Source organism: Epinephelus lanceolatus, chromosome 8 (assembly GCF_041903045.1).
Source record: "Epinephelus lanceolatus isolate andai-2023 chromosome 8, ASM4190304v1, whole genome shotgun sequence".
Taxonomy (NCBI): domain Eukaryota; kingdom Metazoa; phylum Chordata; class Actinopteri; order Perciformes; family Serranidae; genus Epinephelus; species Epinephelus lanceolatus.
The window spans coordinates 33,301,660-33,316,715 of NC_135741.1; the positions used below are offsets into that span (position 1 = coordinate 33,301,660).

At 38.7% G+C, this 15,056-nt stretch overlaps 1 protein-coding gene across 1 annotated transcript in view; it reads right to left on the reverse strand.

The window, feature by feature from the left end:
* gabrd (gamma-aminobutyric acid type A receptor subunit delta) overlaps window positions 1-15,056 on the reverse strand; it is a 33,155-nt gene that overhangs the window by 10,833 nt on the left and 7,266 nt on the right. Inside the window, exons 2-3 of the mRNA XM_033629292.2 lie at window positions 3,934-4,049; window positions 1,261-1,328 (exon numbers count right to left, since the gene is read on the reverse strand). Coding sequence (XP_033485183.1) covers window positions 1,261-1,328; window positions 3,934-4,049 — 184 coding nt within the window. The remainder of the gene's footprint in view (window positions 1-1,260; window positions 1,329-3,933; window positions 4,050-15,056) is intronic.

The following is a 15,056-nucleotide window of genomic DNA, read 5'->3' on the forward strand; positions in this document are numbered from 1 at the left end:
AGTTTCTGTCCCTTCCTCACTCAGAGTTGCCCTAAGAACTTTCCTAAATCACTCCTAAGCTAAAAAAAAATGTGGCTAAATTAGAAGCTCTCTGAAAGTATTCTCAGAATGTTTGTGAATACAGCCCCAGAATACTGTTGCATATATACACCTTATCCTATAACAGAAACACCAATAATGGCTGTAGCAATATTAAAGAGGTAATAAAAGAGGCTGCGTATCTTCATCCATTGCTCCCCTGTCCCATGCGATGGTAGTGACAATGACAGGCTGACACCGGTCGAAGTGGAGGAAAGCGTTAAAAGAGTAGCATAGCTCTTTTCGGGAATAACGTTAGCTCAGTTATGAATGGTGTGTGTGTGTGTGTGTGGATGTGACAGAGATAGAGACAGAAATGGTGTTCACCTCTCAGAGCAGTCAGCTGTTGATAATCGGAGCAGAGAAGAAATTAGCAGTTGTCAAGTGGTAGTAAATGTACAGTGTAGTGTTTAATATCTCCTGTCGCTCTCATCTCCCATTGCTGGTTTATTTTTGCTAAGACCACAGGCACCTGTGCAAATATACTACAGTAAACAGTAACCAAGGTTATCAGTATTTATCATGTATAGAGGGAATATGAAAACGTGGATTTCTCTGTGCTCATTTAAACACCATATCTCGATTATAGTCACATTAACCCCATGGGTTATTCGTGCTCATGTAAATGCACTCTATGATTTAAAGCAAATCTACATAAGTCAACATCTAAAATCAAATACTGTTTGAAATAATCCACCGGTTCATAGTATTTAACATCAGTATGGAAACATGTTTCATAACTGCTCTTAATACTGATCCTGGTGTCATTTTTACTTTACATTTGTATCCAACCTACTCATCTGTATTTGAAATAAAAATGTATGAATCCCTGGTTTTCAGTTTTGGGCGAGCCTTTATTGGAATGCTTATTTGTTTGGGGATTTTCAACCACTGAAGCAAGGAAAAGATCTATTTGTTTGGAAAATAACCAGGGCAACATACATAAAGTGTATCTTCCCAGTACATTTTGTTCTGACGTTACAAAATCCCTGAAAATATCAAATTATCTAACAACTCAGCCAGTGTGTCACACATGTTCACACTGAGTACTTTCAAACCCTCAAGTGGGATAAATCGGGATTATGCAAATAGCAAATCTTTGATGTTTGCCGCAACAGTGAAGTTGAGGGATGATAGAGAATCTCAGTGCGGAGGGAATGAGGAGGTGACTGTATACTTTACCATGTTGGCTTCAGAGATGTGGTCGATGCTGGCCACTTCAATAGCCATGGCCACGTTGACTGGTGGACCTGCGGGAGGAGACGTGAGAAAAGAAAGCAAACCTGCCCCCAAGCACACACACACCTTCTCTGTTCTGACCCCATCAGTTCCTCCCATCCTCACTCCATCACCCATCTGTTTCCCTCCCACCTACCATCCTCTCACGTCTCAAACACTCCTGCAGTGCATAGAGATTAAGCATTATCCAGTTTAACCATGCTAAGTGGCACATCACACTGTGGGCATTCATAAACAGCGCTGGGCTTTCATGGACTCGCACAGAGTGAGCTTCTGCCAACATTCACACACACACACCCACCCACACACACACCCAAACACACAGACACACGCTGTAACATTTTCACTCAACAGTTTGCCATATGATTAACATGGAGTGTGCCTCTGTGATCGGATGCTAGAGGGCAGAAACTACAGGGGAGCTCGCTGATGCAGAACCGAAAGGCTATTTATACTGAACATTAAGGAATCATTCATTACCATTCCCCACCATTCAACACCTTCCCATAACAGTTTCTGGCAATTCATATTCTATTGGCCATACACTTGATGTATAGCGTGAGGAGATTTACAATGGCATGTTTATTGCACGGCAAGGTCAGCAGGAGAGAGTTAAGAGGGTGTCACCTGATGCAATAACAAGCATGTTCACATAATACCCTCCAGTGGTTCTGTTCATTTTAATAAAACATACACTAGATACAAATGTTTGTTTACTGATAATAAAACAGAACACTTTGCATTGAACAGTCTAACCATAACAACACTGTTATGTGAATGTGGCATACATTTTTTGTCATAAAACATCAAATAAATGAAACAAAACATGAAAATTACACAAATATAATAAGATTCACAAATCAGTTAAAGGTCCAGTGTGTAGGGTTCAGGGGCATATTGGCAGAAAAAGGAAAAATATTCAGAACTATGTCTTCATTGGTTTATAGTCACCTGAAAGTAAGAATCTTGTGTTCATTACCTTAGAATGAGCCATTTAAATGGCTTATATCTTCCACAGAGTCTGCCATGTTGTTTCTTCAGTAGCCCAGAACAGACAAACATAACGCCTCTAAATAGGACCTTTCGCATTTTTGCATTTTCACCTCAGCCGCTGTAGTTCTCCTACACGCTTGGCACACTGAAGAATATTCAGTTCTGCAACCTCACCACTAGATGTCACTAAATCCCACACACTGGACCTTTAAGTGCCTTACAAATGCAGCTGCATTTGCAAAAAAATAACATCCACAAATATGTTTTGAACTCTGGAAATCATTCTAGCACTTTCTGTGGCCAAAAGAGCCCAAAAGTGATGACTTTGTTTTGTGTACTTGCAAGTGTTTTTAACATGCAGTCCATTAAGCTCTCTAAGCCACCATATATATATATTTTTAAACTGTAAGCACTGTAGCACTCAACATAGTCTTAGTTGTTTGTTTTGGAGGCATTCATTTTAACAGTGTAGTAAATCACTTTGGATAAATGCCTCTGCAAAATGAATAGGATGTAATGTAAATAAATATCATTTAAAAATGTTTTCCAAAATATAGTAGGTTTCAGAAACCGTTTTTGTACAAAGTACAAACAAATGGTTTGTTTCAAAAATAGGCTTTCCCATTTACAAAAATTATGTTTAATTATTAATTATTATTAATAATTGTGTACATTTTTAGATTATTGACATGTTCCCCACAGTGAGGCTGTTAAAAAAAATGTATGTATGTCTCTCAAAAAATGTAATTTATAAATATTGTTTGTACTTACCATAACCAAAATAATTGGTTTCAAGTGTTGATTTTGATTTTATGCATCTCTTCACTCATGGATTCTCTTAAAGTCACATTTGTGGATGCTATCTCATTTTCAAGATGCAAAACATATATGAACCTTTTTTTTTATTTGTGTAAGTTTCATATTTATTTGATTGTTTAATGCCACAAACATAACTCCGTACTAAAATGCTATGGGATGGGATTTAAATGAAGGGAATCTCTCACAATAACACACATGATTCCTCAGTGGTCACAAACAGCGCTTCCTTCTCAGCTTCCATTTTCAGCGCATTATAATGTTACATCAATAGGGATGCAGTCACCACATGATGCTGTGTTATGATGGTGTGTGTGGGCGTGCTGTGCACACGGCGGTGTGTGGTGATAGCAATGTGCCTGCTCCACATTTTCACCTTTGCTCAGCTGAGTTAAGCTGTGAGATTGAGAAATCTATCGCTGTGGTCATTGGATGTTTCACATCTTGCAGCCATTCTTAGCAAAATCTCTAGAGTGGGTGCTCATTGTTTGCACCACCTGTCTCTTGTCCTTGAAGGGTATTGTCCTCGATAATCCCCTAAGCAAATCTTCTCTTCACCTAAATGTTGGCTTTTTTTGTCCTTAACAAATGATTTACCTAACTGAGGAGTCAAATACAGGTGTTTTTCTCTAATGTCATACATGACAATAAACAAAAAACAAAGACATCTCTCAGAGTAATGGAACTGGAAAATGGAATGTGAACAGCCATGTTGCTGTAACTTGGGCTGGGTGATGCTAAGGATGGCTGTAAATGTGAGAGGGTGAAATGCAACCCAACGCCACGAGCAGTAGATCTCATACTCACCTCCTATCCCAGGGCGAAAATTTCTGGCATAGCCCTTCATTAAATCATCCAGATTAGGTAACCAGGATATTTCAATGTCTGTACCTACATAGTCCCCAATGTCACTCAGCATGGCCCTAAAGGAGACAAACAGCAAATACAGCAGCCTTCAGCGGTCGTCCAGCCACACCATGAGTCCACAGGAAAACCTGGGAGAACCTCACATACAGTCAGGAACATACACAGATGAAAACGAAACTCTAAATGTGAGACAGTATTAGCTGTTGAAAGACCTTTCTGGTGCCTGCATGACCTCATCTTTAGGTTAAAAAATGTCCTTAAACCAGAGGCACCAAGCTGAGTAATTGACTTTTGTTGCCACTTGGGGGCAGCAGAACCAGCTGTGAACACAACAATGACATATCATCACCTTGTAAAGTTGTTAGGGAAAAACATGTTAGTAACTAGAAGTGGCATCCCCAGAAATTTTTCATTGAGGTGGCCAAATGGGGGGCACTGAAAATCTTGGGGTGGCACACCAAAAACCAAAAGCCATAATTGAGTCTCAGGAATTCTATTATGCTGTTGTAGTTGAAAATAATGTCAATATTAGAGTTACGAAATTGCATACTGATGTACTTTGGTTTCTTATTTCACAGTTAATGAAATGCATGTGCACAGACTACTGCCAATGTAATTCACATTTTGAGTTCCACAGCAATCCTGTTTTAATGTGTTAGGTGTAAAAATGTTCGGGGATTCATTGTTGTTCTAATAGGCTGGTTTTCTTTTCCTTGAACATAAAAAAATACAGCTTTAATTTGAAGGAGTATATTGTAAGGAACAAAACATTTACTGGAAACTGGAAACTGCCTTCTCAAGTTTAGGAGAGTTCTTGGGTACCCAAAGTACCCACTTCTTGAGGTGAGAGTTCAGGGACCACTTCGAAAATGGCCAAGCCAGCTGTCCCCTCACCAAAATTTAGCCTACATTTGGAGCATTATTTAACCCCCTTACCAACAAGCTATTTTTTGTGTTGTCTATTTTTTTAATGTGCCTTCACCGTAGCTTAAAAAATTAGCATGCAATAGCCTCTTGAAGACAGTAATGTTGGCCTCCAATTATTTTTGCCTGAGGGGGCTAGTGGGTGGACCAACTATTGCATCGGGCACCATCTTGGGGGCAAAACTGGTAGGTAACTAGTTGCCTATCTACACATCCAGCAGACAAAGAGCAACATTAACATTTACTTGTAGTTGGCTTTCTGTCTAACTGACAAATGTAAGTCCAATAGAGTGGAACAGGACTGAGTCCTAAAGCCTATTAGTTAGCGTGTTTGCACCTACAGTTCTGTCATCTCAAAGTCAATGGGCTTTTTGAATGGGTTTTCGGTCAATCCAGTCCCACTCCAAAGTCATCGAAATCCAGCTATTGGACAGTGACTTCCGGCAACAATAAAATCCGTCCTTTATCGTTGATATGATACACAGCCAGTCACCGTTATGGTTTAATGGCAGCTGGTGGCATCAAGGGGGAAATTTGGCGGGACAAAAACGAACGTTAAGCTCACATAGGGTGGGTGGCTGGGAGGGGTGGTGGATAGTTCCAACAAACACCGACTTTCACCTGGGAGGCTGGTGTCCCTGCACCAAACTACGTGCTTTTGTTGCCTAAACCCAACCACATGTTTTAGATGTTGAGGGAAAATAAACATCAATTCACAGTGTTGTACCAACATGGTGCATTTATTTTGAAAGAGACTGGATGTAAATGTTAAATTTCCTGTGACAAAGGAAAGTGCATGTAACAGGCAGAACTTGACACAGCATCCTTCTACGTCAACAACCAAAGCACCCAGGGTACCTTGCACGTTGTATCTAGACGTGGAAAGTCCATGACCAAACTTTGATATGTGGCGAGGTCGGACTGAGAATGCGTTGTTTCGGTTCGATGCCTGAAATAAGGTCTGTGGTTAACACAAGCTTAAGAGATTTTCACTTTTCGTTCTATGACATAATATATGCCACAAAATACCACCCTTGTGAATTTTAAATCTTTTAGGCTACGAGCTTTATAAATGGCAGTTGCTAACAAGCAGTTGTCACAGAACACAGCTTTAGAGCCTCATTGTTGTGGCAATGTTGAAGTCATGCCACTATAATGTAGTTCATTTCTAACCTAATGAAAGCTTTTTACCTCTGTTGATTGCATTTATGCTTCAAAAATCACAAAAGTGGTGTTTATTTGTGAAGGTTATCCTGATGAATAAAACATGTAGGCCTAAGTGTTGTAAACTTTTGTTTGGCTTTTTGTTGAGGGAGTCAGGGTGATGTTACCATCTGGGGTTGGCCGACAAAAAACAAAACAAAAACACATTATCCCTGCACCACTCTGTCTTCACTCTTCTTTTAGCTTTGTAACAGTCTTTATCAAATCCTGAAGGAATTATCTGTCCCAGCTAGTTGTTAACTGTTCAGGCTGCTCTTATTCAACGTTTGTACTTGTTTCTAGAAAAAATAGTGCAATACATTTGTATGTAACCTATGTAATTGTGAGCCAAGAGGCTGTGATCATGTGATCTATGTGCTGCAGGCTGTCTACTGTCATATTACAGGTGCAAAGGATGAAGTCAGGTCACAAAGTATACAGAGCAACAAAGTCTGCAGAAGGAGGAAGGCCATGGTGGTGGATGTGTCAGTCGAACACAGGACTTTGACCCAGGGGGCTGGGGTTTGTGTCCCATGTGAAACCAAAAATCAGCACTGAGTTATTTTAAGTTTGTACAAGCGCAACATCATGTCATCACATCATGTTATGTAATGTACAACATGTGATAACGCCCAACCATGATTCTTCTCCTAAACCTAACCAGCAGGGGTGCCAATTCAACACATGATACAAACCCTGTGCATAACTCAGGAACCCCTTCTACATTACACAAAGTCATCTATACCATTGTAAATATACAATAAATATAAAATAACTGCAGCTTTAAGTTTATAAGGAAATAAAATGTTACATTAAATCATGTTTTTATTCATAGATTTAGATGAACATGTGTGACTCAACAAAATGTTTATAGCACGACTATTAATACAAAAACTGGAGCGTTCTTGTGATCATCTCACAAATAATATATTGTAAAGTCAGAGTTCATGTAGGTTATTTTTGTGGAAATAAGAACAAGAAAATACAACATATTTATGTATCTCTGCCATACACTGCTAAATCCTGGAGTTCTAAATCTTTTGAATTATTTATTATTGGATTTGGAAATTACAGAGTCTTAAAATTGCATCAAAAACAACAAGAAAAGGTGTACACATGGTATACATATTTAAAGAGATTTAAGTGGGATAAAGCAGGCTCTTTGTTCTTTTTTTATTTATGCCCTCTGTTTTCATGGATCCTACTAAATACTGTATTTCTACACATCTCTAAGTCATAGTAAGTACAATGGATGTGCTCTCACATAAATCTAATGAAGAAGTTAATTATGAATGATTATGTGCCATCATTAGCAGCATGTCATGGAGACAGTTTGTCATTTGTTAGGGACTTTTGAATGAAAATGATCAAATTGTACTGATACTGAGTGTTAGAACAAATGCCAGGCATCAGCTGTATCCTTTCAAATACCTGTACTTGTATTAGCATACGAAAGCCACATTGATTAAAGCCCGGCTGGCATGTTTTCCTTCATTCGTGTCTCTAACAGTGTGTATTCGTCCACAAGGAGGCTGATCCAAATCTAGCAGTAGCTTCAGATTTCACACAGCTCAGACTGAACATCCTGCTGTGCCTCAGTCCACAAGACTCCAGACCTTTTTTATTTAAAAATAGAAATAAATTATTAAACGAATAAAAGTTCTCATGAGACTACATATCCCCCATTTAATAAGGCTTTTAAGCTAGCCCCTTATTACAATGCTGTCTTTAGTCTGGGACAGTGACACCTCGATTCAAGCAATCCTTTTGCTTTTCCTGTTCCTCTAATTCATCAGGAGGGTAGTAATAGAGAAATTAAAACTACTTGCTCATATAAAAGGACTCCCCTGAGGGACCTGGAGCCCTCGGGTACTGCTAGAGGGCCCAGAGCCCATACTGACAGACACTGTTTTGGTGAAGGATTTTAACAAGAGCAGCACAGCTCTGAAACCACCAGGTGGCAGTTTTGCATTCTGAAACAGTGAGCTTGTAAACAGATGATATGCAGATACACAGATACCATGCAGATACATAGTACAGCGTGGACCTTTATGTATTTGAGTTCAATCCAGGTCAGTTACACCCTGTCATGAGAGACACAATGCAGTCATTCAATACAAGTGGAGCTTTATCCATTAATATTCTCATATACACACTGCGATGCACAAATTTTAAAAGCAAAACTGCCGTTAAGCACTGACCGACGTGCGATAAATAAACTGAATGAAATAAAAGGTTTCACTGACATTCAGAGTGACAAAGGCTGGCGGTGGCATTGACAGGGAAATGGACCGCACGGGGGCTTGATCGAAGGTGTAATTATTGACCAACAATGAGAAGCCATTCAGTGACCTTTGAAATAACGCTGACATTTGAAGAAAGTCAACTTCCTAGAGAGCAACGCATTACGCCCACAGCTACATGGAAAACTGACCTCCACAGCAAGAGAACATGTTACAAAAAATAACTGCTTTGTCTCTACAAATAGTTAAAAAAAAAAAACTGTGTTTCTGCCATGTCATTAACATTTCCTTGGTGAATCCATTTTGCAGTGGCAGATGTATTTTTAGTCTGGCAATCACTGTCATGTCTGAAATAAATGGGAGCACCGAGTGAATTAATTAATCACTGTGTGACTCCTGGATTTCTTCACTAATTGGCACTTTCTAAATATGGAAATAAAGAGCTTTTCCTTCAAGAAATCCGTTAACGCACCAAGGTCAAACAGGCCTCCTCGCATGGAGGGACAAGAGAGTGTGTGTCTGCCTGAGGGACAAATCATACTGTATTAGTCTATTTACTGTAACTTCATAGGCATTTACAGGATCTTGCTGCATTACGTGTCTAAGGTGATCAGATTAATGGGTTACTGTGAGTTTAAGTATTCCTAATATTACAATCCTGAACGTTTCCTGTTTGACTTTACCTTTAAAACAGCCTGTACTCTATATCAGTGATTCCCAAGTGGTGGGTCGTGGTCCAAAAGTGGTCCATTCTGAATGGACTGTAAGTGACTTGTGAATGTTTCAAGTTTGTAAAAAACACACTTTATTTTAACGTACAGTGAATTTCTGGCACAGAGCTTTTATTCTGACGTGCCGTTTCCTGCTGTAGAGCGACTAACTGAACTCTACTTAACAGAGACAGCAAACTAGTTTGACGACATGACCAAACACAAGTATGACACTGAATGTATTAAACTGTGTGGACCTTGAACTGATGACTATGGCGAAATCTGGACCCCGTGGATGGACCAGTTGGGAATCACTGATCTATATGCAGTTTCCACAATTATTCCAGTATGAGGCGGAGATGGGACCAAGTCATTGTTTTGCCAGTCACAAGTAAGTCTCAAGTCTATGCACTCAGGTCCCAAGTCAAGACAGGGAAGTCCTGAGCCAAGTCCAAATCCTGAACAAGTCATAATGTGCGCCTCACCAAAATGCCATTTTAAATTTACAAAAATGTAAAATTGGTATTTATGTGTTTAAACAAGTGCAACTTCACTTATAGTGCGAACCAGCAATACATCTTTTTTCTTGGACGTCTTGTTAATGAACTTATTTATTCTACACACATTAAAAGCGTGTCACTTACTGTGCACTAGATGATTTTTAATCCACAACATTTAGCAGACACTAAAAATGTAAACACTTTTATCGACTGATCCCTGATTTTTTTAAATCAGTAATTACTACAAACTGACAAAATGGACATTTGTTTAAAATGTCACAGATTTTTGCTTTAATTAAATGCTGCTATCTAAAGAGCAGATATATCTGACTCTGTGTATTGATGTTGTTTGAGAAAAATATGAGAGTATTTGCTTCTTGATCTCCCGGCCAGAATTAGCATTTATATGGCCACAAAAAGCCCAACAGAAACATAACGCAGCTCTCCAAAGGCGAAAGAAATATCACGGTATACTGTTAAAAGACAAGTAAGGGACTGAGCATTTCACTGCTCTCTGTGGAGATTCACTAAACATTTGCACCTCTCTATTTTCTCACCCCTCCATCCATGACAAACAGTGGAGACTGTGTATTTCCAAATGCTCCTCTTCCTTCTGTATTTCACTTTCATTAAACGTCTCTCCCGAGGCCTGGATCTGCACCCGTCTGTTTATGAGCTAACATTAAACAGATGGGGAGAGGAGACGGAGGAGAGGAACGACAAAGAACAGCAGCCTCTCTCAAATTTATGGCGGCTTTTTTTGTGAATGTAATGTGCTGCATTCACTAACAAGCCTAATTAGTTTTATATACTGACACTGCTAGTTACCTGAGCACGAGCAGAGTGTCAGTCCCCTCATCCTCACTCCGACACTCACTGTTTAATTTGTTTTATTGGCATCAACGTGCAATGAGCAGCACTGCAAAATCCATTTGGATAAATCATAATAAAACATAAATAAGTAGTGCATATCTACGGGCAGCTGCTCCATTCAAATGTCTGTGTTGGTGTATCTGTGTGTGTCTGTGCTGCAGTAACTGGCAGTAACAGTGAATAATAGGTTGCTTTTCATTCAGCAAACAGATCTTTTTATGGACAACTTAAGTACTCTACTGTTTGACACATGAGGCACTTAAATATGGAGTCTGAGAGGTGATATACTTTTACAAAAATTTGTATTTGATACATTAAAAGTTTAATAATTGAATTACATTTCTACCTTTTATAGCCATTTAATTTTAGTCTTATATTGGGCTTTAAGTGAAAAGGAAATATGAAACATTGCAACAACATATAGGGAAATAGAAAATGGATATATTATTAAAAGTCTGCTATAGGGAATACGAAAAAATAGGTTTCAAAATTTTTTGTACAGTCCAACCTGCTTTGTATTTAAGGTGATTTGAATAAAAAAAACTATGCCACGTAAACTTACTGTGCACAAATTGACAAAGGAATGGTGCCAAACCTGGTCTCTAAATAAATCTGGTCTCTAAATAAACCTACGCAAGTGTGATCCAACAACCCTGTCTCCTAGGAATCACATTTGTATTCTACTAATTTGTTTCACTAAATGTGTTTTGACACAATTGCAGAATGGATATTTTTAACTCACAAAGTTGTTTTTTTTCTTTTAGTTAAAGAAGTGCTACTTCTTGTTACTACACAGATATCACAGGGAGTGTGGGCCTTAGTGGGAGTACAAACCACGGGACTTTGACACCGTAGACCAGGGTTAGCGAGTCAATAGATTTATGCTACTAAAATTTTAATACTGAAAAAGTCATGTCTGGTCAAGTCAGTGTGGCCTTTTATAATATTAAACCAAGGCACTGATGTTTCTCTAACTTTTACCAAGTGCTCTAAGTTCCCTTAATAAAAGTATTAAATAATTTACTAACATTGTTTGTGCTTTTGTTCCTATCAGACACATTCAGTATAATATCTCCTGTGGCTCTAGAGGAGTTTACCAAAGTCTTTCCAAAGACAAATGCCTTGATGATGTCATCTGAGTTATATTGGCTTTGGGCTGGAGACTACAGATTTATAAATAAAGGTGTTACAAACTAGAGGTATGAAATATTAGTCCTGTCTACTACACATTACATTTATGTACAGCTAATTTAAAAACACATTTTTGAGGGCAGGGTAATACTGATGGAGTTATATTCTTTATGAACATAATTAGAAAATGTTGCTAATATCCGTACCTGCAAGTCACAAACATGTTGATACTGAACCTATCAGGAGAATGTTCACTGACAATTCGCTTTTCATTTGTCATTTAATTTCCACCAAAATAGGCAACGTTATAACACACTACCCACTTGTGGTGACTACAGCATCACTTTGATAATTAATTATTACCAATTTTTAAATTAAAATTTACCCAGAATCAAGATCTTTCCATAACCTCAACCAAAATACATCTGTTGCCTAAAGCCACACGCACAGGAGTCGGGACGTGAACCCAAATTTCTGGCATCAAAGCCCTGCACTTTGTATTTCCCTGATCCGCCCTGACCACCTCCCTGCGACAGCAGAGCGGTACATACATGTAGTTTTTCATTAACTAATTCCTAGGAGACAGGGATGAGAGTTTGAAGCGAGGTAATAATAAATATTATATCCGTTGCATTATGGGAAATATAGGATCCAGCATTTTTGTTGGACACATTTTGTGATAAAAAATGTAATAGTAGTAGGTATTTCTACATTGTTTATCTTCTTGCTCTCTGTTACTGAAGAAACATTCACTTGAAATTGATCAAACCAAATACTTACTAGCCCATTTTTCCAAACCTCGGTCAGCCCTCTATCCTCTGCCAAATTATAATTATACAACAATTAGTTCAAACCAAGCAATCTGATTGCACCAAGGTCTGTACGCATCACTGAAGTGTCACAAACGATGTTAAAGCACATCATTCATTCATTCATCTTCTAACCGCTTCATCCTCTTGAGGGTCGCGGGGGGGCTGGAGCCTATCCCAGCTGACATCGGGCGAGAGGCAGGGTACACCCTGGACAGGTCGCCAGACTATCACAGGGCTGACACATAGAGACAAACAACCATTCACGCTCACATTCACACCTATGGACAATTTAGAGTCACCAATTAACCTGCATGTCTTTGGACTGTGGGAGGAAGCTGGAGTACCCGGAGAGAACCCACGCTGACACGGGGAGAACATGCAAACTCCGCACAGAAGGGCTCCCACACCCGGGATCGAACTGACTCTCTTGCTGTGAGACGACAGTGCTAACCACCACACACCATGCCGCCCTAAAGCACATCCACTCATGTAATATTGCTTAATTCTAAACCAACCCATTCCTTAAAGGAATACTATGCAGTATGTTCGTCAGCACACTAGCCAGCAAAACTGAAAGTTAAAACCAACCCCAGACTCGCTCTTGTTTGGTGTTACAGCGCGCCTCACTACATTTGTGTTTTTTTGGCACCGTGTCTCTTGGATGGCTGCTGCTTACGATCTGACACCTGGTCACTTCCTTTTTATAAAGCGTGGACCTCACCTGAGCACTGTGGGGGTACACGACCATAAACATCTCAAAAAAAGAAAATGAGAAGAAAACTTTAAAAAAACGGCGGAGTCTCTGCAGAAAAATACACCGTCACACACTTCTACTGGGTCATAAGTGATGATTGAGAGGGATTACTTCTATATCAGTCTATGCATTGTTTTTTTTTGTTTTTGTTTTTTGTTTTTGGGGGGAAAATCCTGCACAGTATACCTTTAAGATGGTCTCAAAGCAGGTCAAAATGGATTGAGTAAGCATCAATCAATCAATACACTTCTGCCATAACACAATGGATCAAATCTACTCTGGTGCTGCAAATCTTTTCTGTCCAGCTGTTTACTTGTTTAGTCCCTCTTCAGTTTGAGAGCCAGTGATTTTAGCCACAAATTTTTCTGCAGGGAAGTCAGAGGTCAGCTACAGAACAGCAGCCCTGGAGCTGAGACCGTCTTGCTCAGGAACACTTCATCAGTGTCTGAACGCTGATTCTGCAGTTACAGGATAGTCTCACTACACATGAAGCCTCTATTCCCTCCTGATGTATGCTGTGAAATCTACAGAGGGATCTGCAGGGTAAACACACCGTACAGGACAGAGAGGATTTACAGGTCAGAGCTTCTCCAAATTTGGCGTCTTACTTTTAGTATTGTGATGAACTGATGAACTGCAAATCGTGCAGAAAATATTTGCACGTACTGGTGTTTACAGCACTTGAAAAACTTGGAGTTGAACAACTGTCTCTGTAGGGAAAGAGGACATAAAAGGTCCTCTTGGTACTATGCCAGCTGTTTATTGGTTAATTATGGAGCTGTACTTTAAAGGGAATAACTGGTAAATGATGTGATGAGTTTCCATTACTTTGGATATTTTATTTACTAAGCAGTTTAATTTTACCAGACAGCAAGAATTCTACACTCTAAAGATCCCAACCTTTGTCCTTACAGGACCCCTTTTTTATTGAGTAAACTGACGACCCCTAACTACGGGACATATTTGATGGATGTTTCATATTATATTCAATGCATAACAATAACAGCACGGAAAAACTGTTATAGTGTTAGAGTGAACACAGTAACTGCAGGAAATTTGTGGAAAATGAGCAATTTAGCATTTTGCAATCTGAGCAGATGGTTTCCTGTTAATATTTCAACAGAAAATAGTTTTCCTGTTATTTCTAGGAACATTTTATCTTCTTCACGGTCTGTATTATATATTTTTTGTATTTTTTAAAACGTACTTTTTTCTTTTAGAAATTTCTTTCTCCTTAATGCTTAACAATTATTTTGTTAAGCTCTTTATTGTTTAACTGCATATCCTGGGAGATTTTTTTAAAGTTTATATCTTGAATAATAATCTAAACTTTAAAAAATACCAAATTCAATTAGTTTTCTTCACAGAAATGAATGACATGCTGAAATTCAGGCCTCCTGTACATATTTTTTTAAAAGATTTCTTACACCCTTTAAAATAAAAAGGCTTTGCAACCCCCTGTGAAGCTTTGGCGACTCCTAGTGGGGGTCAGGATCCCCAGGTTGGAAACCAATGAAATGTTTTTAAACATTAGGACCTTTTAATTGTATTAATAAAGTCTAAGTGCTGCATTGGAGTCAATTCTCCACACTTACAGGAATTAAATTCTGATGGTTTAATGCTGCGTGTTTGATTCATTTATTGCAATTAATCAAATTTTAAGACATCTCATATACATTTAATGTTGAGATCAGCTTAAAAAAATCTCTAAAGTTTTCAGTTTTAGAATTAATAAACCCCAGAGACCTCAGTGTCCTCAGTTTTAGCTACAACCCTGCTTACAGTGCTGTTAAATGAACATGTGCTTCTCGAGGGATTTTAGATTTTATTTTAAAGTATTGTGCTTTATTTAAAAAAAAAAAAAAAAAAAAAGTATTTGATAATCGGAACTTAAAAGTTTGTGAGCATATAGA